The sequence below is a fragment of the Loxodonta africana genome, chromosome 8 (genome assembly GCF_030014295.1).
Source record: "Loxodonta africana isolate mLoxAfr1 chromosome 8, mLoxAfr1.hap2, whole genome shotgun sequence".
In the NCBI taxonomy this organism is placed as follows: domain Eukaryota; kingdom Metazoa; phylum Chordata; class Mammalia; order Proboscidea; family Elephantidae; genus Loxodonta; species Loxodonta africana.
The window spans coordinates 31,720,288-31,743,248 of NC_087349.1; the positions used below are offsets into that span (position 1 = coordinate 31,720,288).

Consider the following 22,961-nt stretch of genomic DNA (forward strand, 5'->3'; position numbering starts at 1 on the left):
GAGGAAAAGCGAAGTGTTAGGATGAGCAACACAGCTTGAGTGACCAACATTTACTTTTCCTTCTTAGCTCATTTTTTTTTTTTTTTAAGTGGGCTTTCAGAATTAGAGCTTCTTTTGTCCCATTTAGTTTGCATTTGACTTCTTTCAGCTTTGCACAGTTCCTTATTGGACTCAAAATGAACTGGAATAGAGCGTGCTCAGAGACTGCCCTCTTGGGGTCACGTGTGAAAACAAATCTCTCCAAACAAAATATGCAGCGTTGGAGGTCCTGACATTCAGAAGAGATCTACTGTCCATCTACCAGAGGTCCCTGGGTAGAGCAAATGTCTTGACTAATTGGTGCAATGGTTAAGCAAAATTCAGATGCTAACTGAAAGGTTGGCAGTTCGAACCTACCAGCCACTCTGTGGGATCTGCTCTGTAAAGATTACAGCCTAAGAAACCCTATGGAGCAGTTCTACTCTGTCCTATAGGGTCACTATGAATCAGAATTGACTTGACGGCACACGACAGCAGCAACAACAACAACTAACCTAAAGGTTGGTGGTTCGAAACCACCCAGCAGCACCACAAAAGAAGGGTCTGGCAATCTGCTTCTGCAAAGATTACAGCAATTCCACTCTGTAACACATGGGGTTGCTATGAGTCAGAATTGACTTGATGGCAATGGGTTTTTTTTTGGTCCATCTACCCCATGCCAGGACCTGTGCCTTTCATGAAGAAGCTTCTAAAAAAAGAAAAAGAGACTAAGGAGGTCTCATCAGTCAAAAACGGGGATTTGAGAAAAGAAAACCCCCAGGTTCTGGTGTCAAAACAGTGTTTTCCTCGATGACATTTCTTCACTTATCAGGAGCTATCCAATAGCCACTGCCATTTGAATAAGTTTACAAATAAATAAATGGACAATTGCAGAACAGATCTCTTGAAACAAAAAAAGCCTCAAAAGTGTCTTAATTCACTTGGGAATCTCAAAGACACTCTATCTAAAAGAAAGAATCATGTTTGGTGTTCCATGAACTTTGGAGACTGGAATATGAGACTGAAGAGAGATGATTAATGAACATACTGAAAAACAGCTTGTGTTCACACAAATATATGGATCTTTATTGACAGATATTTTCCTTACCGTAATAAATAGAATGGAATGTTCTTATGGGTTAGTTTGGAGTTGAGAAGGCATTGTACCCTTTGCAGAAGCAGTCAAACTTTGTGTTAGCATCTTCTTCAGAACTATGTCTAAGAGAGAACCTGTGGCTGCAGGTGTGTACAACATCTGTATCATTTCTATGCTTCTCTCCACATCAGAAAGGTAATCAGGGCCCCTGGCCAAGATCGCCCGAGGGTCCCCAACCCCCCACCCCAGTTTTAACATATCATAAAAAATAGCTAGTGCCATAAAAAGTCAACACTTCAAATATAAAAATTCTTTTATACAAATATAATTCATAATACAATCATTCTTAAAATACAGCATTGTTATATATGAGTTCAAATCATTATTAAAATAAATAATGTTTCCTAGAGAAAACTTCATTTGCATCACAAAATTATAAAACAGGAGCATATAAAACTAATTCATCATTGATTCCTCATCAGTATGTCTCCCATTCTCTCTCCCATTCAGCGTAGACAGTATGAAGCAATACAGGTAGCTTGAAAACACGAATCACTCTATCTGCCCAGATCCTTGCAGTTCATGTGTGTCCACCTGGAGCGCCCCATGGCCTAGCTGCCTGGGTACTCTCCACCTGCAACTTCTGTGGTAAGGAGGGTTTTCCTATGCATATTTGCACAAAAAGCCACTTTTCCAACCACCCTTCAGTTCAGAGGCCTATGAGCTTGTTAACTCCCTGGAAGCTGGGGAAAGGCATGTCAGCTTCCACATCAAGAGCACCATCCTCTGTCCCCTGCGTGGTAAGGGGTATGTACTGATCATGTGAATTATTTGGATTGTTGGTAATGCTGGAGGTACTAATCCCAATTTCCAGGGTCGGAGAGTTCTCTTTCCCCACTAATCCCTAGATAAGGCATATTTTGAAGAGCTATCTTGTGACTCTCACAGTATTCTAATACTTGCTTAGAGTTGGTACAGTCAAGATGCTTAACAGACAATATAGCCGTGCTTTTAAATATCTTGGAGCTGCAAGTTATGAGTTGCAAGTATCTTGGAGGGAGAAGAGAAAAAGGGAATAGAAACAAATAAACCACTAAAGTTTCCAGTGATCATCATTTCATCTTATTTCTAAGTAACATGATTTCAGTTTGTCTCCAATCATACAAATTAACAAGTTTCACTAAACAATTAAGCTGATTAATTAAGCAGCCGCCTTCCAACTACTACCAAAAGGAGAGTTTTCAGGACAATCTGGTTTGCGTAACCCAAGTGGTAAATCTTCAAGGATTTGAGGTGCCTTTCACACAATTTGACCACTGTTAAGAAGCCATTTATCCGGATCCGTAGGAACGCCATTAATTCCTCCTACCAACAATTTTCTTTTTTTTTCTCAAAAATAATGTTATTCATCCTTGTTTCGCAAGGCAAAGGCAACTTTTCTCCTCCAACTCCATAAGTGACTCTCCCAGGGCAAACATGCATACTATGCTCTAGAGCCTTGTTTCTTGCACTTCTTCCTCCGTCTCCTCCTTCAGAGCAGCGATCTGGGATCGAGACCTGTGCCTGCTCGAGTTCCGGTGAGGGAGGAGCTTCATACGGTCCAAGGGGCTGATGGCCTGCCTGAAGAGGCTCTTCTCGTTCAGCAGCTTCTGGATGGAATCATACTGCCGCACTGTGTTCTCCTCTATGACCTAGTGAAGAGGCCATTAGTGAGATGTCAGACAGAGGCGGGTCAGACCAGAGCAGGGACAGAAACTGGCAGAGGCTCAAAGGAAGACAAAAGCCAAAAAGAAAACACAGGTCCAGGGGCTTTCATTTTGGACAATCAGGTGTATCTCCTTTAACTGTTGCAACCTCCCGCTTTAAGGAGGCTCTACCATTTGTGAGTCCCGGAGTGGTGCAAATGGTTAATGCGCTTAGCTGTTAACAAAACGGTTCAAGGTTTGAGTCCACCCAGAAGCACCGCAGCAGAAAGGCCTGACAATCTATTTCTAACACGTCAGCCATTGAAAACCCTACGGAGCACATGGGGTTGCCATGAGTCGGAGTCAACTGGAGGGCAAATGGTGGGTTAAACCATTTGTGCATTTTCCTGTAATTTTCTACTGAGCAGCTGGAAGTTTCTTTGTTTTCTTTTTATAGTTAGTATAGTACTGAACAAGGAGCCCTGGTGGTGTAATGGTTAAGTACTCGCCTGCTAACCAAAAGGTTGGTAGTTCGAACTCACCCAGGGCTCCGCAGGAGAAAGACCTGGTTATCTACTTCCATAAAGATTACAGCCTAGAAACCCTGTGGGGCAGTTCTGCTCTGTTACGTGGGGTAGCTACAAGTTAGAATTGACTTGATGTCAACCAACAACAACAACATAGTGCTGGACAATGCACTTCTTCGGAGAATTTTAGAGGAACTCAAAAGTGCTTAGAAACCAAGAATGATTCATATTAAATCCTTTACAGATTACCTAAAAAATCAACCTCTGTAACAATTGATCTGAAGCCTAACAATTCTAGGTGGGTCAGGATATATTTAATATGCGGCCTCTGCATGTTAGAGCTGAGCAAACCCACAGGCAGAGGATAGAAGGGCTTTACCAAACCTCCTGGGCCTGTCTGTGGCAGGGCAGGAGGTTGTGAGTCTGCCCCCTAATTTGTCACTTGGAGCTTAGTAATGATGATAGTAACAACAATCCTTCTGTAAGGAAGGCATTTACCTCCAGGAGGCTCAAAAGACTAAACAGAAGTGACGCAATTTATCATCCTCAGAACTTTCTTGTGACTAAACTAGAGGGAATGTGTAAACACCACTTGAAGGAATCTGTGACAGTTTTGAAAGCACAATGAAAAGGTGGTTGGGAGAGGCACTAACTTGAGCTCCTAATAATGAATAGAGAAATGAAATGAGTCTTTCAACTACTACATTAAAACTATAAATTAGATCACGGGAAAATCCAGGCCTGTCCTGGACCCTGTCCAAGGGCAATGTAGTTATTGAAAGCATCAGGAGTTTGTTATAAATAATGAAGTCTTCTTATAACTTGGTACCAAAATAAAGGGCTCAAAAGTATAGATGTTCTAATTTATTAATGTAATACGGTATCATTTTTTGAGTTACTGAATTCCAACCTAAACTCATAGCTCAGATCAATGCAAGAAACACGTGGAGCTATTTTGAGTAAAGCTGAAGGCTTTATGATACAAGATTTAAGGAAGAACTTGTACATTGCAACAGTTTGCAGGAACAGTCACATATGCGATTATTATCAAGAATTAAAGGGAAAATCAGATGTTAAGTCAATTATAAAGACTCACCAAAAATTGTTGACATTCCAACATTGCTTCTACCCTGTGCTCACAGAGGATTACTGTGCAATCAGCGAATGCTTGTTTTAGGGTTCTTCGAATGATTTGGTATGTTCTAGAAAAGAAAGAGAATTCCATGTATAACATTACAGAATGTCTGCCTTTATCATTGATTACGTGCCTATTCTTCCATCATTTTAGTTCTTTAAATTTTATCTGTCTTTAAATACTTTTAGCATAATGTTGACAGAGTGAGCCACAATTAATTTCCAACTGTGGAGTAGAGTCTAAGTTTCCATAAATAAACAGAACAAAGATTTTGAAGAAAATTTCAGAGATGGGTACATTTTCCATTACATGGAACCACTAAACCCATTGCCGTCGAGTCGATTCTGACTCATAGCGACCCTATAGGACAGAGTAGAACTGCCCCATAGAGTTTCCAAGGAACGCCTGGTGGATTTGAACTGCCGACCTTTTGGTTAGCAGCTGTAGCACTTAACCACTACACCACCAGGATTTCCAATGGAACCACTAGGAATTCTTTATTTTGTGCTATAAACATTTCATATGATATAAATGGACTACAAAGGAAAACCCTAAGGATCAGGTTATACCTATGTAACTGAATATTTCATCATGTGTTGATAAGAGGGAAGAGTTTGTTTGAAATTCTAAAACTATGCTCAGAAGAGAACACAGGGCTCTTAGTTAAGGAAATAAGCACTCAGGCTTACGTCAAATAGTGACTTTTCCACTGGGCAATTATTTCCTGCGGGGGGGGGGGTGCTCCTTCACTGGCAGACATCACAGCCTAATGGGAATATATGTCAATGTGAAGTTGGCCTCGTACATTAAATAGCAGAATTCTGAAACTCACATCGGATCCAAATGAGCACTGGGTTCATCAAGCAGCAAGATCTTCGCCTTACTGAGAACAGATCTGGCCAGGCACATCAGCTGTTTGTGGCCATGGCTTAGGACGTAACCCCCGTCTACAAGGACAAAATCAAGCTTCCCGGGAAACTGCTCTATCACAGATCTGAGTCCAACCTGCAGAAAAGATAGAGGGAAAGCATTGTGCCTATAAACATTTGTTCAGTTACCACAGAGTCAAAAATGCCCAATTAGTTGAAAATCTAAAAATACGCACTGGAGTCCTGAAAACTTAAATTTGGTCTGAATGGAGCAAAAATCTATTTATTATCTTGGTAGCACTTAAGGATAATTCTATGGCTTCTTTTAGTTCTGTACTTCATTCATTCCGGAACTTTTAGTGCCAGGTACCCTAATAGGTATTGCGGAAACAATGGTACATAAATGGCCCCTTCGAGGCTCAGGGTTTGCAAAGACACATGCAGATAATTACAACAACTGAATACACACTGTGTTACTTTAAACCTTATTACATCACAGGTGAAAAGTGGGGAAAATAATAGTATTGACCTCACAGGGTTGTTATGAGGATTAAATGAGATACTTTATGTAAAGAGGTTGCCACCGAGTGTGGCACATGGTAAGCACCTAATAAATGGTAACTGTTGGTATCATTAGCCCTGGTGGCACAGTGGTTAAGAGCTCGGCTGCTAACCAAAAGGTTGGCAGTTGGAATCTACCAGCTGCTCCTTAGAAACCCTGTGAGGCAGTGTTACTCTGTCCTATAGGGTCTCTATGAGTCAGAATCAACTTGACAGAGAGGGGTGTTTTGTTGGTATTAGTATGGTAGTGTTGGTAGTTGCCATTGAGTCGATTCTGACTCATGGCAACCCCATGCGTGCAGATAGAACTGCACTCCACAGGGTTTTCAAAGCTGTGACTTTTTGGAAGCAGATCATCAGGCCTCGGGATGAGTTGGAACTGCCAATCTTTCACTAGTAGTCGAGCACTTAGTCATCTCCACCATCCAGGGACTCATTAACATTGTTGGAGCCTGGGAAATCCCAAGGACAAAGGTCCAGTCACGAAGCACTATCCCGGTGTTACATTAAGGTCTTTAGGATTCTCCTGTCCGTCACAAGTTGCCTTGGGAAATAAGTTAGCACGAAGTATCTCAATGCTATTAAGTTCTATCACGCTCACAGTAACAGGGTAGAGATTTGGTAACAATGTTGAGGGTGTATTCTCCCTCTATATTCATACCAATCGTACACTGATTTCCTAAGGCCACACTAGGAAAGCTACTTCATGAGTTACAGATGCACTTCTCTGCAATAAAAAGCTGAGTAAAGTGTGTGGTTTTCCCCAGATGCAACTCTCTCCTTACTATAAGTAAATAATTATATACTTAAATATATATGACTGTCAATATTTAGAGAACAGAATTTACAAAATGAATGCCAGTGAGGCAGACCAATCTAGGGGGTATTTTGCAATATTCCTGACTTGCTGTTTTATGAAATATTGTAAAAATCTTTTAAGATCATATTTGCTAGAGAAAGGTCAACATAGTTAAACTTTAAATTTTGAAGTCAGTGAACATTCAACAAATGTATTAAGCAATTTTTTTTTTGCCACATACTGTGATAGGCTTTGGAAAGAAAATGGGAAGCAAGATAGACTAACAGTCATTCTTTAAAAGACAGGAAGTTATCATTACCAACTATGTGTGCTGATAAGAATGGCTTAAACTTGCCAACCAATTGTTTGGATGTAAATGGCCGCTTAGTTCTATTTTCCTTCAAAAGGCTCTTACTGAGAGCTTATTCTAGGTACTATGGCAGGTCTGAGAATTCAAAGGTGAATAACTCTGGGCCCTCTCTTGAAGAAGCTCATGGTCCAGCTGGGGGAAAACTAATAAGTGGGAAATTACTGTTTATTCTGAAGGGCCCTATGAGAGACAGAAAAAAGACTGATATGGAAATAGCTGTAGAGATCATTTACTTTAGTGCTCTTCAGCAGCAGAATCATTTATTTTAATTATATATATATATATGGGGAGCCCTGGTAGGCTCAGTGGTTAAGAGCTGGGCTGTTAACCAAAAGGTTGGCAGTTCAACTCTACCAGCCGCTCCCTGGAAATCCTATGGAGCAGTTCTATTCTATTCTATTCTATAGGGTCACTATGAGTGAGAATCAACTTGACAGCAACAGGTTTTGTTTTTATATATGTACGTACACACACACACACACACATATCCCAATGTAATCTTTTATAGCATCATTGCAAACCACTTTTCAATAGCTTAAAAAAGAAATACTAAATTTAGATCACCCTGGTCCAAACTAAGGTGAATTTAAAATTGCTAGAATCTAAACTTTCTAATTGTTTTCATTCTAACCTACCATTAAAAAAGTAAAGCACTAATAGTTTGTGGATATAAAGAGCTGCTTTTAGGACAAAAGAATTTGCTAGCTTTATTCTGCCGAGCTAATACAGTGAACATGCCTCCCAAATTGCTATTTATCAAAGAGCAATTTTGTTCTGTGGCATATCAAGCTAAATATTGATAGCAGTCTGTAAAGTACCAGGCATTTTCCTCAAAATGTTGACTTTACCCACTGCTGCACTTTGGAATGTTATTAGGAGCAAGAGTTTGCTCTTGTAATGAGGAAACATGGAGAAAAAAAAAAAAAATCAGAAAAGTGAGTTGTGGTTGGACTGAAGAGTCCATTAGTGGGCAGTTATAAACACAGACACTGTCAACTCCTTTTGACACTCCTTTTGCTACCGTTCAGGTTTTCCAGGGTAAAAGGCCACTATTTCTACTACTCAGGTAGAACAACTTACCTGAATATATCAATTGATATATGTAGGTGGGAAGAAGGAAACTATTTTAGAAGTAATCTAAAAAGCAAACAATTACCAAAAAGGCCTTCATTTTAAAACTGAAAGACTTAGTGTTCAGATCCATAAATCGCACCGAGATAGCCTACATCGGGGATGCTGCCCTGTTCCGGAATCCATCAGCCATCTCAGCCAAGTCAGGCTTCTTGAAGCTCAGTTTCCTCACACAAAAAAGGTTGTTTTGATGATATAATACATCACGAAGGCACTCTGTCCATGAAAGGACCATTTATTTATTAAATTAGTATTTATTAAATACCATCCACGTGCCCAAACTATTCTGTTGTTGTTGTGTGCTGTTGAGTTGATTCCCACTTACAGCAACCCTACAGGACACAGTAGAACTGCCCATAGGGTTTCCTAGGCTGTAATCTTTATGGGGGCTGATCGCTGGGCCTTTTCTCCCACAGAGTTGCTGGCAGGTTCGAACTGCCAACCTTTTGGTTAGCAGCTAAGCACTTAACCAATGTACCATCAGGGCTCCTTAGCACTATTCTAGGCACCGGAAATACAACAGTGAGTAGGACATGTTCCCTGTCCTCAAAGAACTGGCAATCCACTCAGAGACATGGGCAAGACATAAATTTCTATCCAGTGTGAGAACTGCTATAAAAAAGTGGAGGTAGAGGGACCATCTAAGGAGCCCTGGTGGTGCAGTGGTTACAGTGCGTGACTGCTAACCAGAAGTTCAGAGGTTTGAAATCACCAGTAGCTCTGTGAGAGAAAGATGTGGCAGCCTGCTTCCGTAGAGATTTACAGCCTTGGAAACCCTATGGAGTCACTATGAGTTAGAACCGACTCAACAGTAGCAGGTATAAGCACTACCTAGGAAGGGCCCCTCCCTTCCTGGAGCATCAGAGTAGGCTTCCTGAAAGAAATGATGTCTAAGGAGAGGCTGGAATGATGGACAGGAGCAGGTAGTAAATGGTTGGGGGAAGCTGCCCAGGTACAGGGAACAGCATGTGTTAACACCTCTGGAGAACACAGCACATGGTGCCTTAATGAAACCAAATTAAATTCAGTATGGTTAACTTTTGGGAAGCCAGAAAAATGGGGGAGTGAGCTTGAGGAAGGCGAAGCCCAAACTGCGAAGGAGCTCGTAAGCCACTTAAGGTGTGTGGACTTTGTCCAGAGGGCAATAAGGATGCATAGAAAGGTGAGAAACAAGTGATCGGATTTACAGTTGAGAAAGATCAACAGAATGAACTTCAGGGAGCCAATGAGAGGGAAATCACCTAGGAGCCTATTTCAGAGGTACAAGTGGAAGATAGTACAGTGGTGTCAGGTGGGTGTGGGGGGAAGTACATACATTCTAGATATTTGTAGGAGATAGACAGGACTTGATATGTGGGGGCAAGTGGGGAAGTCAGGAATTAAGGATGTGTCCCAGGTCTCTGCTGTGGGTAACTGGATGGTGGTGAAGATATTTACTGAGATTAGGAACACAGCACAGGTGTATGGGTGAGGAAGAGAAGAAACCACTTGCTTGTCCATGCTGAGCTGTCTAACAGACAGGAGAACAGGTAGGGTACTCTGAAAACAGGAAAACTGGGGAGTCATCAACATAGACGTATCCGTTAGAGACAAGAGGATGCATGAAATTTCCCAGGAAAAATAAGTAATGTGAGGCAAGAATTGTTACTCTGTAGAACAGTGTTTAAGAGACGGCCAGTTAAAGACCAGATATAAACTTGATTATAATAGCTAACACTTGTTGTTGTTGTTGTTAGGTACCAATGAGTCAGTTCCGACTCATAGCGACCCTATGCACAACAGAACGAAACACTGCCCAGTCCTGCGCCATCCTCGCAATCGTTGTTATTCTTGAGCCCATTGCTGCAGCCACTGTGTCAATCCATCTTGTTGAGGGTCTTCCTCTTTACCGCTGACCCTGCACTCTACCAAGCATGATGTGCTGCTTCTTCGGAGACTGGTCCCTCCTGATAACATGTCCAAAGCATGTGAAACTAAGTCTCAGCATTTTTGGTTTTAATGAATATTGTGGTTGTACTTCTTCTAAGACGGATATGTTCCTTCTTCTGGCAGTCCATGATATATTCAATATTCTTCGCCAACACCATAATTCAAAGGCATCAATTCTTCTTGGGTCTTCCTTATTCATTGTTCAACTTTCACTTGGGTATGAGGCAACTGAAAACATCATGGCTTGGGTCAGACACACCTTAATTCTTAAAGTGACATCTTTGCTTTTTAACACTTTACAGAGATCTTTTGCAGCAGATTTGCCCAATGCAGTGCGTCTGTTGATTTCTTGACCGTTGCTTCCGTGGGCACTGATTTGTGAATCCAAGTAAAATGAAATCCTTGACAACTTTAATCTTTTCTCCATTTATCATGATGTGGCTTATTGATCTAGTTGTGAGGATTTTTGTTTTCTTTGTTTTGAAGTGTAATCCACACTGAAGGCTATAGTCTTTGATCTTCATCAGTAAGTACTTCAAGTCCTCTTCACTTTCAGCAAGCAAGGTTGTGTCATCCGCATAATCCAAGTTGTTAATGAGTTTTCCTCCAATCCTGATGCCTCATTCTTCTTCATACAGTCCAGTTTCTTGGATTATTTGCTCAGTATACAAATTGAATAACTATAGTAAAAGAATGCAACCCTGACGTTCACTTTTTCTGACTTTAAACCATGCAGTATCCCCGTTCTGTCTGAACGACTGCCTCTTGGTCTGTGTACAGTTTCCTCATGAGCACAATTAAGTGTTCTGGAATTCCCATTCTTTGCGATATTATCCATAATTTGTTATGATCCATCCAGTCAAATGCCTTTGCATAGTAAATAAAACACAGGTAAACATCTTTCTGGTATTATCTGCTTTCAGCCATGATCCATCTGACATCAGCAATGATATCCCTTGTACCATGTCCTCTTCTGTATCCGGCTTGAATTTCTGGCAGTTCCCTGTTGATGTACTGCTGCAACTGCTTCTGAATGATCTTCAGCAAAATTTTACTTGTGTGTAATATCAATGATACTGTTCGATAATTTCTGCATTCTGTTGGATCATCCTTCTTTAGAATGAGTACAAATATGGCTCTCTTCCAGTCAGTCGGCCAGGTAGATGTCTTCCAAATTTCTTGGCATAGACAAGCAAGCATTTCCAGCACTGCATCTGTTTGTTGAAACATCTCAATTGGTATTCTGTCAATTCCTGGAGCCTTGTTTTCTGCCAATGCCTTCAGTGCAGCTTGGACTTCTTCCTTCAGTACCATTGGTTCCTGATCATATACTACCTCCTAAAATGGCTGAATGTCAACCACCTCTTTTTGGTACAGTGATTCTGTGTATTTCTTCCATCTTCTTTTGATGCTTTCTGCACCATTGAATATTTTCCCCATAGAATCCTTCAACATTGCAACTTGAGGCTTGAATTTTTTCTTCAGTTCTTTCAGCTTGAGAAATGCCGAGTATGTTCTTCCCTTTGGGTTTCTACTTCCAGGTCTCTGTGCATGTCACTATAATACTTTGTCTTCTTGAGCCACCTTTGAAATTTTCTGTTCAGCTCTTTGATTTCATCATTTCTTCCTTTCACTTTAGCTACTTGACATTCTAGAGCAAGTTTCAGAGCCTCTTTTGACATCCATTTTGGTCTTTTCTTTCTTTCCTGTCTTTTTAATGACCTCTTGCTTTCTCCATGTATGATGTCCTTGATGTCATTCCACAGCTTGTCTGGTCTTCGGTCATTCATTAATGTTCAGTGCATCAAAACTATTCTTGAGATAGTCTCTAAATGCAGGTGGGACTTGTTCTAATTTTCTTTAGCTTCAACTTGCATGTGAGCAATTGATGATCTGTGCCAAAGGTGATCCCTGACCTTGCTCCAGCTGATGATATTGAGCTTTTCAGTCACTTCTTTCCACAGATGTAGTCAATTTAATTCCTGTGTATTCCATCTGGTGAGGTCCACATGTATACTCACTGTTTATGTTGTTGAAAAAAGTATTTGCAATGAAGAAGTCATTGGTCTTACAAATCTTTCATGCCCTCTCCAGCATTGTTTCTGTTACCAAGGCCATATTTTCAAACTACCAATCCTTCTTCTTTGTTTCCAACTTTTACAGTCCAATTGCCAGTAATTATCAATGCATCTTGATTGAATGTTTGATCAATTTAAGATGGCAGAAGTTGGAAAAAATCTTCAATTTCTTCATCTTTGACCTTAGTGGTTGGTAAGTAAATTTGAATAATAGTCATATTAACTGGTCTTGTAGACATATGGATATTATCCAATCATTGACAGCATTGTACTTCAGGATAGATCTTGAAATGTTTTTTTCGATGATGAATGCAATGCCATTCCTCTTCAATTTTTCATTCCTGGCATAGCAGACCATATGACTGTCTGATTCAAAAAGGCTCACTAATGCTAGGATATGGATGTTTATGCATTTCATTTCATTTTTGACGACTTCCAATTTTTCTAGATTCGTACTTCTTACATTCCACGTTCCTGTTATTAATGGATGTTTGCAGCTGTTTCTTCTCATTTTGAGTCATGCCACATCAGCAAATGAAGGTGCCGAAAGCTTGACTCCATCCATATCATTAAGGTTGACTCTACTTTGAGGAAGCAGCTCTTCCCCAGTCGTATTTAGAGTGCCTTCCAATCTAAGGGGCTCATGTTCTGGCACTATATCAAGACAATGTTCTGCTGCTATTCATAAGGCCTTCACTTCACTTCATGGCTAATTTTTTTCAGAAGTAGACCTTCAGTTCTTTCTTCCTAGTTTGTCTTAGTCTGGAAGTTCAGCTGAAATTTGTTCACCATGGCTGACCCTGCTTGTATTCAAATACTGGTGGCTTGGCTTCCAGCATCAGAACAACATGCAAGCCACTACAGTACAACAAACTGACAGATGTATGGGGAGCTAACACTTACTTAGTACCTATTATTTGCCATGTGTCTATTATACATATAAACCCTAAAAGTTACAACAACTCTACCAATTTATTGGGCCATACTGCTTGATGTCAATTTTTATTTTTTCCAGGGGATTCAGTCTCTTTTGGGATTCTCTTTGGTTTAGGCAGCTCATAAATTTGGTTTGGCACTGCTCCTGGGGGGAAGCTCTCTGAACCTGGGTAATTTTGGGGTGGGGAAATTAGACTACTTCAGTTGTAGGATTTAAACAGAAACTCACTTTCCTTCCCTTGCACTTGCATTAATTTGTCCACAAAGTGATAAAGCCCAATGTGCCACAAAGAAGGTGTGGGCCTAGAATGCCAAAGGAAATGAAACTGTTTGGGCCAGCTTTGGTTCTAAGCCTTAGAGCTAGTAGCTAGGTGCAAGTCCTCGTGGCTTTATGAAACCCAGCCCAGACCAGCAAGGATAAGGTTCCACACTGGAGCTTGGGGCTAAAGTTTAAGCAAGGAATAGTGTGTCTTGGATTGGCATCGTCATCTGTTGCTCTTTATTTCCATTTTAGGGTAGGGGAATTATGAAGGAAGTGCTATTGGGGTAGGATTCAGCTGTTTATCTATCTGCCAATACTCAATTTCATTTCACTCTTCAGACATTATTCACACCAAGGTTGCAGAGAGGACTACATAAGATGAAACACATCCTGGTTTACCCTGGATGGTCCTGGTTTACAGTTTTGTCCCAGGTTCCTATTCAGTTTAGAGTCTGGCACACTCAAAAATCTTCTAGTTTGGGTAATAAATCATATGGTCAATCATACAGGCCTATAGTCTAGGCCTAGTAATTTTTAAGCCAGTGCCTTTTCTGCTTATCTAGGCAGTTTATTGGTTGGATAGTTGGTTGGCTGGTATGCTATTTTGGGTTCTCTTCAATGAATACTTATCACTACTGTTCAAAGCACATGGCAATAATGTTTGGACAATATCATCACTGCATATGAGAGCAAATTATTAAAATGGGGATCAGGAAAAAGACATACCGAAATATGAGATGATCAAACAAAAATCTAAACAGATACAATTTTTACATTATATTGGCATTTAAAATCTTAATCATGTCTTCTAAAGTTTTAGAATATTTTTATGTTCCTGCTTTTCTGTAAATACATTGTGACTTGCAAATACTTGTAGATTTTAAAAAGTTCAATGTCTTTTCTTTCCCAAGTTTTTCTCCTACCCATGTGCTTCCTATAGTTCATTCTCTGAAGTCACATCAAAGATCTTAAAATGTGTTACTTGCAATTTAGTTAATGTTTTCTTTAAAACTCCTGTGTTTGTTGGGTAATAAGGAAACTCTGATAATGAAAACGGTTAATGTAAGGGCATTTTATTAGGGGCATGTTAAGGTTGAGCACTCAACGGGTAAGTGTTTAACACTCAGAGGTATTTCAAAGTTGGCAAGGTTCATTCTGAAGGGAGGCAGAAAATGAATGAACATTTGGAATAAACAGAATTGGGCCCAAATAAGCACAAAAAGCGCAGGAAATAGTGGAATAAAGTTGTTCTCTAAGAAGACCTTTGAATCGTAACGTTCTTAGGTCCCATAATTCTGCTACCATCCAGAGCTTTGGGTTTAAACCCCAGGTTTGATGAAATAGAATAGCTTATGTTCCCTTTTTCTTTAATATAATGTCTGTCTTTTGAGAATTATCGTTTACAGCTAGGGTGTTCTGTTAAGGGAATTAAGAACATCTCTTAAACTCTCTTCACTCTAAAATTCCTCTGTATAAACCCTTGACATATAATGAACCACCCTTTGGGTAAATACAGGTGTTAGTTAATAACTTTGATTCCATTTTAGTCCATGTTTCCTATATGGGGTCCTAATTATCTTTCTGTGCTAAATCCACGCTTCTCAGAGAAATACATCACGCCAAACCAAAGTTTCTCTTTGTGCTGGAGAACTTTTAGAACTCAGAGAGGAAGCAGATAAGAAGTTGTGGGAAGGTGATCCCTTATATCAAGGATAATCCAGGTATACTATTGTTCCCTGGGCCTATCCTAGTTCTTATCTCATGGATGCATATCTGTTTGGGAAGAGGCCAGGGTAATGCTATCTCGGGGAACTGACAATTGGAGCCTTACCCCTGAGGAGAGGGGCAGACCTAATCCAAAGTACTAGGTGTCCAGGTATACTACAGTACTCCATTTTAAAGTTGTACACACACTCATACACAAAGGTAGGCATGTAAAATTACCTCAGCTATGTGTAAAATTCTCTCTTGTGTGTGCATGAGCAGCCTTTTCCAAAATTATTTCAGTTAGCATCCTTACCTCATCTGCAACTTTCCATATTTCTTGATCACTACACTGTTCATAGGGATCCAAGTTTTTTCTAAATGTTCCAGAAAAGATGAACACTTTCTATAGCAATAAGGAGAAAAAAAACATGAATCACTTAAATATGTCTTTATTTTTCACTTATTTTATTGTGAAGTATTTCAAGCAAAGTAAATAAAGATAATACAGCAAACACTCACGTACTTACCATTCAGTTTTATCAAATTTTAATATTTTATCATCTTTGCTTTGCCTCAATTTTTAAGAAATAAAATAGTAACATTTGAAGCCCCCTGTGAACACTTTTCTAGTCCCCATCTCTTCAGGATAAAAAACTGAGATAATTATAAGCTGTGAAAAACTAGATAAGGAGCCCCGGTGGCTAAGTGGTTAAGTGCTTGGCTGCTAACCGAAAGATTGGCCATTCAATCCCACCAACCACTCTGCAGGAGAAGGATGTGGCAGTCTGTTTCCATGAAGATTACAGCTTTGGAGACCCTATGGGGCAGTTTTGCCCTGTCCTATAGGGTGGCTATGAGTTAGAATCGACTCAACTGCAATAGGTTTGGTTACAGGAGAAATTAATTTTTTTTTCCCTATCAATATTCATTATAAGCAAATATAAAATTAAGCAGTTAAAAAAAAAAAACAACAAATGTGTACATTCTAATTAACTTGTTGGAACAAATTCCTATTTTGCTAATGCATTTTCCTCCAATTTGCTTTAAAACCTTACCTTCCTATGTAATTTTGAAATTGTTTTAATTTACAGACACATTTAAACATACGGCGTCCATTTGGTCTATAAACCAAGGCACAACTCTACTTACACGAGCAGACAGGCACAGGAGAGAGACCTAACTTTGAAATCCGTGAAAGAACAGAAGTTAAATATTTGTTTAACTGAATGCATGTTATGAAGGGAGGCTGATGGGAGCAATCTGCTGAGGTGGAAAAGGGCATCCTCATTCTCGGCAAGGAGCGCTGCGCAGCTATCATCCTGAGATACCCAACTTGCCACAACACTGTCCGCTTAGATTTGCCTATGTGATTAAAAACTGTTTTAAAGGAAAACTACTGTCTCACTGGTAAATGCGGCAGCAATAATATTTGGTTATCTCTCTGTGCTTATGGGGAGCTGAAAATGACTTTTGATGTTATTGTTTAGAATAACTTTTCTTTGCCTTTTCATTCAGTAAGGGGAATTAAGAACTAAATTTCTTGAACAATTTCACTTTCACAAATCACTTTAGACTGAGAAAGAGTGCTTAGTGTCCACCTGGTCTGTACCCATACCCTCACTGCCATCAAGTCTGACTCATAGCGACCCTATAGGACAGGGCAGAACTGCCCCATAAGGTATTCAAGAAGCACCTGGTGGATTCGAATGGCTGACCTTTTGGTTAGCAGCCATAGCACTTAACTGCTATACCACCAGGGTTTTCACCTGATCTGTAAGAAATTAGAAAGGCAGTCTGCTCCAGATTAATGGTGTTCTGTGCCTTTCAGGCACAAAGACAATATCCTCACCACAGCAGCCAAGTTCAGGAAAAGACACATTAGAGACCTCATCCCCCTCTTTTGACTCCAGCCACACTGGCTTTCTTTCACTTCCTCCAACATAGCAAACTCTTTTTTGCCTCAGTTTCTTCACACACACTATTTCCTCTGCCTGGGAATCTCATCTCCTACATTCTTCTAGTGGCCAGCTACTATATCCTTCAGGTCTTGAATTAAATGTCACTTCCTGAGGGGTGTATTTCCAGATCCACCAAACTAAATAAAGTCCCCAAATATATGGTCTCATGGCACCTGTAATGCACTTTCATAGCATATAGTGAATATGAAAATTATATATACATTTGTGAGCTTTTTGTTTTTAACATCCATCTCTACTACTAGACTATAACTTTGCTTACTGTGTACCCTGTCATTAGCACAACCTTTGTACCCACCCACTCACTGCTTACATTACACAGTATATGTTCAATAAGTGTTGCCTGAATGAATGAATGGAGTGATATTAAGGCAAAAAATAAAAACATCCTAGTCAGAGTTCAGCACATGTTATTTTTCTTCCTTCTGGAAGAATAACTACTACAACCCATAGTCTTTAGAGAAATAATATTAGCAGGTCATTAAAACTTTGCTCTTCCTTCATAATTGCTTGAAATGGAATGCCTAACTTTCATAACAGTCTAATAATTTATATACACTATATAATAAATCTACCGCATGTCTGTCAGTTTGGCATACTGTGGTGGCTTGCATGTTGCTGTGATACTGGAAGCTTTGTCACCGGTATATCAAATACCATCAGGGTCATCCTTGGTGGACAGGTTTCAATGGAGCTTCCAGACTCAGACAGACTGGGAAGAAGGACCTAGCAGTCTACTTCTGAAAAAATTGGCCAGTGAAAACCTTATGAAGAGCAGCGGAACACTGATACAGTACCAGAGAATGAGCTCCTCAGCTTGGAAGGCACTCAATATATGACTAGGGAAGAGCTGCCTCCTCAAAGCAGAGTCAACCCTAATGATGTGGATGGAGCCAAGCTTTCAGCACCTTCATTTACTGATATGGCACAACTCAAAATGAGAAGAAGCAGCCGCAAACATCCATGAATAATCAGAATGTGGAATGCACAGTGTATGAATCTAGGAAAATTGGAAACCATCAGAAATGAAATGGAATGCATAAAGATTGATACTCTAGGCATTAGTGAGCTGAAATGGGCTGGTATTGGCCATTTTGAATTGGACAATCATATGGTCTACTATGCAGGGAATGACAAATTGAAGAGGAGTTGCATTCATCATCAAAAAGAACATTTCAAGATCTAAACACTGTCAATGATAGGATAATATCCATATGCCCACAAGGAAGACCAGTTAGTATGACTATTATTCAAATTTACACACCAACCACTAAGGTCAAAGATTAAGAAACTGAAGATTTTTCCAACTTTTGCAGTCTTAAATTGATCAAACGTGCAATCAAGATGCATCGATAATTACTGGTGATTGGAATGTGAAACAGTCCTAGTGGTGCAGTGGTTAAGAACTTGGCTGCTAACCAAAAGGTTGACAGTTTGAATCCATCAGCCCCTCCCTGTAAACTCTATGAGGCAGCTCTACTCTGTCCTTTCAGGATTAGGTTGCTATGAGTCAGAATCAACTCGACTGCAACGGGTTGGGGAATGTGAAAGTTGGAAACAAAAAAGGACTGGTAGTTGCAAATTATGGCCTTGGTGATTAGAAACAACACCAGAGATTGTATGATAAAATTTTCCAAGACCAATAACTTCTTCACTGCAAACACCTTTTTCCAACAACATAAATGGTGACCATACACGTGGACCTCACCAGAGGGAACACACAGGAATCAAATCAACTACATCTGTGGAAAAAGACAATGGAAAAGCTCAGTATCATCAGTCAGAACAAGGCCAGGGGCTGACTGTAGAACAGATCATCAATTGTTCATGTTCATGTTCAAGTTGAAGTTGAAAAAAATTAGAATAAGTCCAGGAGAGTCAAAGTACGACCTTGGGTATATCCCACCTGAATTTAGAAGCCATCTCAAGAATAGATTTGACGCATTGAACATCAATGATGGAAGATCAGATGAGTTGTGGAACGACATCAAGGACATCACACGTGGAGAAAGGAAGAGATCATTAAAAAAAACAGGAAAGAAAGAAAAAGACCAAAATGGATGTCAGAAGAGACTGAAACTTGGTCTTGAACATCGAGTAGCTAAGGCAAAAGGAAGAAATGATGAAGCAAAAGAGCTAAACAGAAGATTTCAAAGGGTGGCTCGAGAAGACAAAGTAAAGTATTATAACAAAATGTGCAAAGACCTGGAAATAGAAAACCAAAAGGAAAAAACACGCTCAGCGTTTCTCAAGCTGAAAGAACTGAATTAAAAATTCAAGCCTCGAGTTGCAATGTTGAAGGATTCTACAGGGAAAAATACTAAACAATGCAGGAAGCATCAAAAAAAGATGGAAAGAATACCCAGAGCCACTGTGCCAAAAAGAATTGGTTGATGTTCAACCATTTCAGCAAGTTGCATATGATCAAGAACTGATGGTAATGAAGCAAGAGGCTGAAGCTGCACTGAAGGCATTGGCAAAAAACAAGGCTCCAGGAATTGATGAAATACCAATTGAGATGTTTCAATTAATGGATGCAGTGCTGGAGTGTTCACTCCTCTATGCCAAGAAATTTGGAAGACATCTACCTGGCTGACTGACTAGAAGAGATCCATATTTGTACCCTTCTCAAAGAAAGGCGATCCTAAAGAATGTGGAAATTATTGAACAATATTATTAATATCACACACAAGTAAAATTTTGCTGAAGATCATTCAAAAGCAGTTGCAGCAGTACATCAACAGGGAACTGACAGAAACTCAAGCCAGATTTAGAAGAGGACGTGGAACAAGGGATATCATTGCTGATGTCAAATGGATCATGGCTGAAAGCACAGAATACCAGAAAGATGTTTACCTGTGTTTTATTGACATGCAAAGGCATTCGACTGTATGAATCTTAACAAATTATGGATAATATTGCAATGAATAGGAATTCCAGGACACTTAATTGTGCTCATGAGGAACTTGTACATAGACCAAGAGGCTGCCGTTCAAACAGAAAAAGGCGATACTGTGCAGTTTAAAGTCTAAAAAGTGTGCATCAGGGTTGTATCCTTTCACCATACCTATTCAATCTGTACGCTGAGCAAATAATCCGAGAAGCTGGACTATATGAAGAAGAATGGGGCATCAGTTTTGGAGGCAGACTTATTAACAACCTGTGATATGGAGATGATACAACCTTGCTTGCTGAAAGTGAAGAGGACTTGAAGCTCTTACTGATGAAGATCAAAGACCACAGCCTTCAGTGTGGATTACACCTTAATATAAAGAAAACAAAAATCCTCACAAGTGGACTAATAAGTAACATCATGATAAACAGAGAAAAGATTGAAGTTGTCAAGGATTTCATTTAACTTGGATCCACAATCAACATCCGTGGAAGTAGCAGTCAAGAAATCAACAGACACACTGCATTGGGCAAATCTGCTGCAAAAGACTTCTTTAAAGTGTCAGAAAGCAAAGATGTCACTTTAAGGACTTAAGGTACACCTGACCTAAGCCTTAGTGTTTTCAATCACCTCATATGCATGCGAAAACTGGACAATGAATAAGGGAGACTGAAAAGAAATTGATGCCTTTGCAATATGGTGTTGGCGAAGAATATTGAATATATCATGCATGGACTGCCAAAAGAATGAACAAATCTGTCTTGGAGGAAGTACAAACAGAATGCTCCTTGGAAGCAAGGACGGCATCACTTCGTCTCATACTTTGGACACGTTATCAGGAGGGGCCAGTCTCTGGAGAAGGACATCATGCTTGGTAAAGTAGAGGGTCAGCAAAAAATAGGAAGACCCTCAGCGAGATGGATTGACATAATGGCTGCAACAATGGGCTCAAGCATCAAAATTTTGAGGATGGTGTGGAATCGGGCAGTGTTTCTATTTGTTGTACACAGAGTCGCTAGGAGTCAGAACCAACCTGATGGCACCTAACAACAACAGCAATATAATAAATGTTTGTTAATACATATTATATGTTCATTATATTTAAAATACATATATATTCAAAATTAGGAAAGGTAGAATGTCGTTTGCTGAAATTAGACATCCATAAGTTTGTGGTGTGGTAGATTTGATATCATTCAGAAATTTTGGAGGTCTTTTGTTTACAATTCATTTTCTAGCATTAAAGTAATAAAATAAGTTATCCTTTAATTTTATAGGAAATTAACTGAACAAACTGGTTCCATTAAAACTCAATTTCATCCAATAATCAGACATTCCGTTCCTGTCTTACAAATAATATCTAGCACTCTTCCGGTGATGCTAGTCAGCATCTTAGTTCTGTTTTCTAAACGGTTTGAACTTTTCCACAAACTCATCTCTAAAGCAGAAAGGTCCAGGGAGGTCATCTATGCCCTCTTTCCTGGTTTACAAATGAAACATCCACAGGCCTGAGAAGTTCCATGGCTTGGCCACTTCTCAGGCCTGTGGCACAGTCTAACTGGATGGTTGTGCAGCAAAAAGCATACCTGAAACCATAAATCAGTGATTCTCTGTCTCTCTTTTAAGCAAATGTTCATGTGTAGAAAAGTTAGGGTGTGCAAATATTTGATATTTATTTTATGTCATGTATGGTATAAAAAGCAATTCTTGGAAATCAAGGAAGAATAAAGAGAGGACCATTGTTCACCACATGACTAATCTTTCCTGAAGCTGACTCCTCAACTCAATGGAGACTGCCCAGTCTAGATGGAGAGCTCAGAGAGCTGGTTACATGTATCAAAAACAGAAAAGCAATTTGACTACTGTGGCGATTGAATGTAATATCAATTAAATACATAGAGAAATGACTCTTTATTCTTACGCATATAATGCTATTTATTTTTGGCCCAGAAGGGAAATATATGTATACCATGTATCCAAAACACCCAAAACCATACCCATTGCCGTCCAGTCAATTCCAACTCATAGTGACCCTATAGGACACAGTAGAACTGCCCCGTAGGGTTTCCAAGGAGTTGCTGGTGGACTCAAACTGCCAACCTTTTGGTCAGCAGCCAAACTCTTAACCACTGTGCCACCAGGGCTCCATGACATGTATGGTTTTATTAAAATGATACTCCTTACCCCACTTGCCCTCCAGCCCTTTCCATTTCCCATCTCTATACTTTTTCATAATCTCCTTGCCCAGAATCCTGGATCATCTCTGCGACCTCCTGCCTCAACCTTTCCAAAACCTACAAACTTTATGATTCACCTTAATTTTCATCTTCTTCATGAAACTGTCCATATCTATTTGTTCATTTCTATAGCACGTACTTCCAAACCAGTACGAAGATGCAGAAGACATGATCTACCGTCCTCAGAGAACTACAAATAATAAAAGAACCACTACTACAAAGTAGGTCATACTTAATATGTGCCAGGGGATATTCCAAACATTTTATACATATTAACTCATTTAATCCTCACAACAACACAATGAAGTAGTTACTACCACTATACTCATTTTACAGATATGGAAACAGGCACAGCGAAATGAAATAACTCGCCTAATAAAATCAAGGTATTGTTAGAACCTGATCCCTTGTAAAAGAGATAATTTAGTGACTTAGCACAAAACATTAAAGTACTGAATTCCTACCATGCAAGGCATTGTGTTATGTGCTATATGAGACAGAAAAATTAGTAAGAACAAAAATCTGTATTTAATTTCACATTTCTATTATATTCTTTCCACTAGTCTTCTTTGATTGTTGATAGTTTTGTGTTTAAATCTACTCCCTTAGCTAGGATGTCTACCCAGTATTTACAATAAACCAAAATTTGTTGCCATTAAGTCCATTTGTACTCATAGCAACCCAATAGGACAGAGCAGAACTGCCATATAGGGTTTCCAAGGCTGTAATCTTTATGGAAGCAGATTGCCACA

General features: G+C 39.6%; 1 protein-coding gene across 1 annotated transcript in view; it reads right to left on the bottom strand.

The window, feature by feature from the left end:
* Positions 1–2,347: 2,347 nt before the first annotated feature.
* CFTR (CF transmembrane conductance regulator) overlaps positions 2,348–22,961 on the bottom strand; it is a 196,596-nt gene continuing 175,982 nt past the window's right edge. Inside the window, exons 24-27 of the mRNA XM_064290397.1 lie at positions 15,417–15,506; positions 5,294–5,466; positions 4,423–4,528; positions 2,348–2,805 (exon numbers count right to left, since the gene is read on the bottom strand). Coding sequence (XP_064146467.1) covers positions 2,605–2,805; positions 4,423–4,528; positions 5,294–5,466; positions 15,417–15,506 — 570 coding nt within the window. The 3' untranslated portion in view covers positions 2,348–2,604. The remainder of the gene's footprint in view (positions 2,806–4,422; positions 4,529–5,293; positions 5,467–15,416; positions 15,507–22,961) is intronic.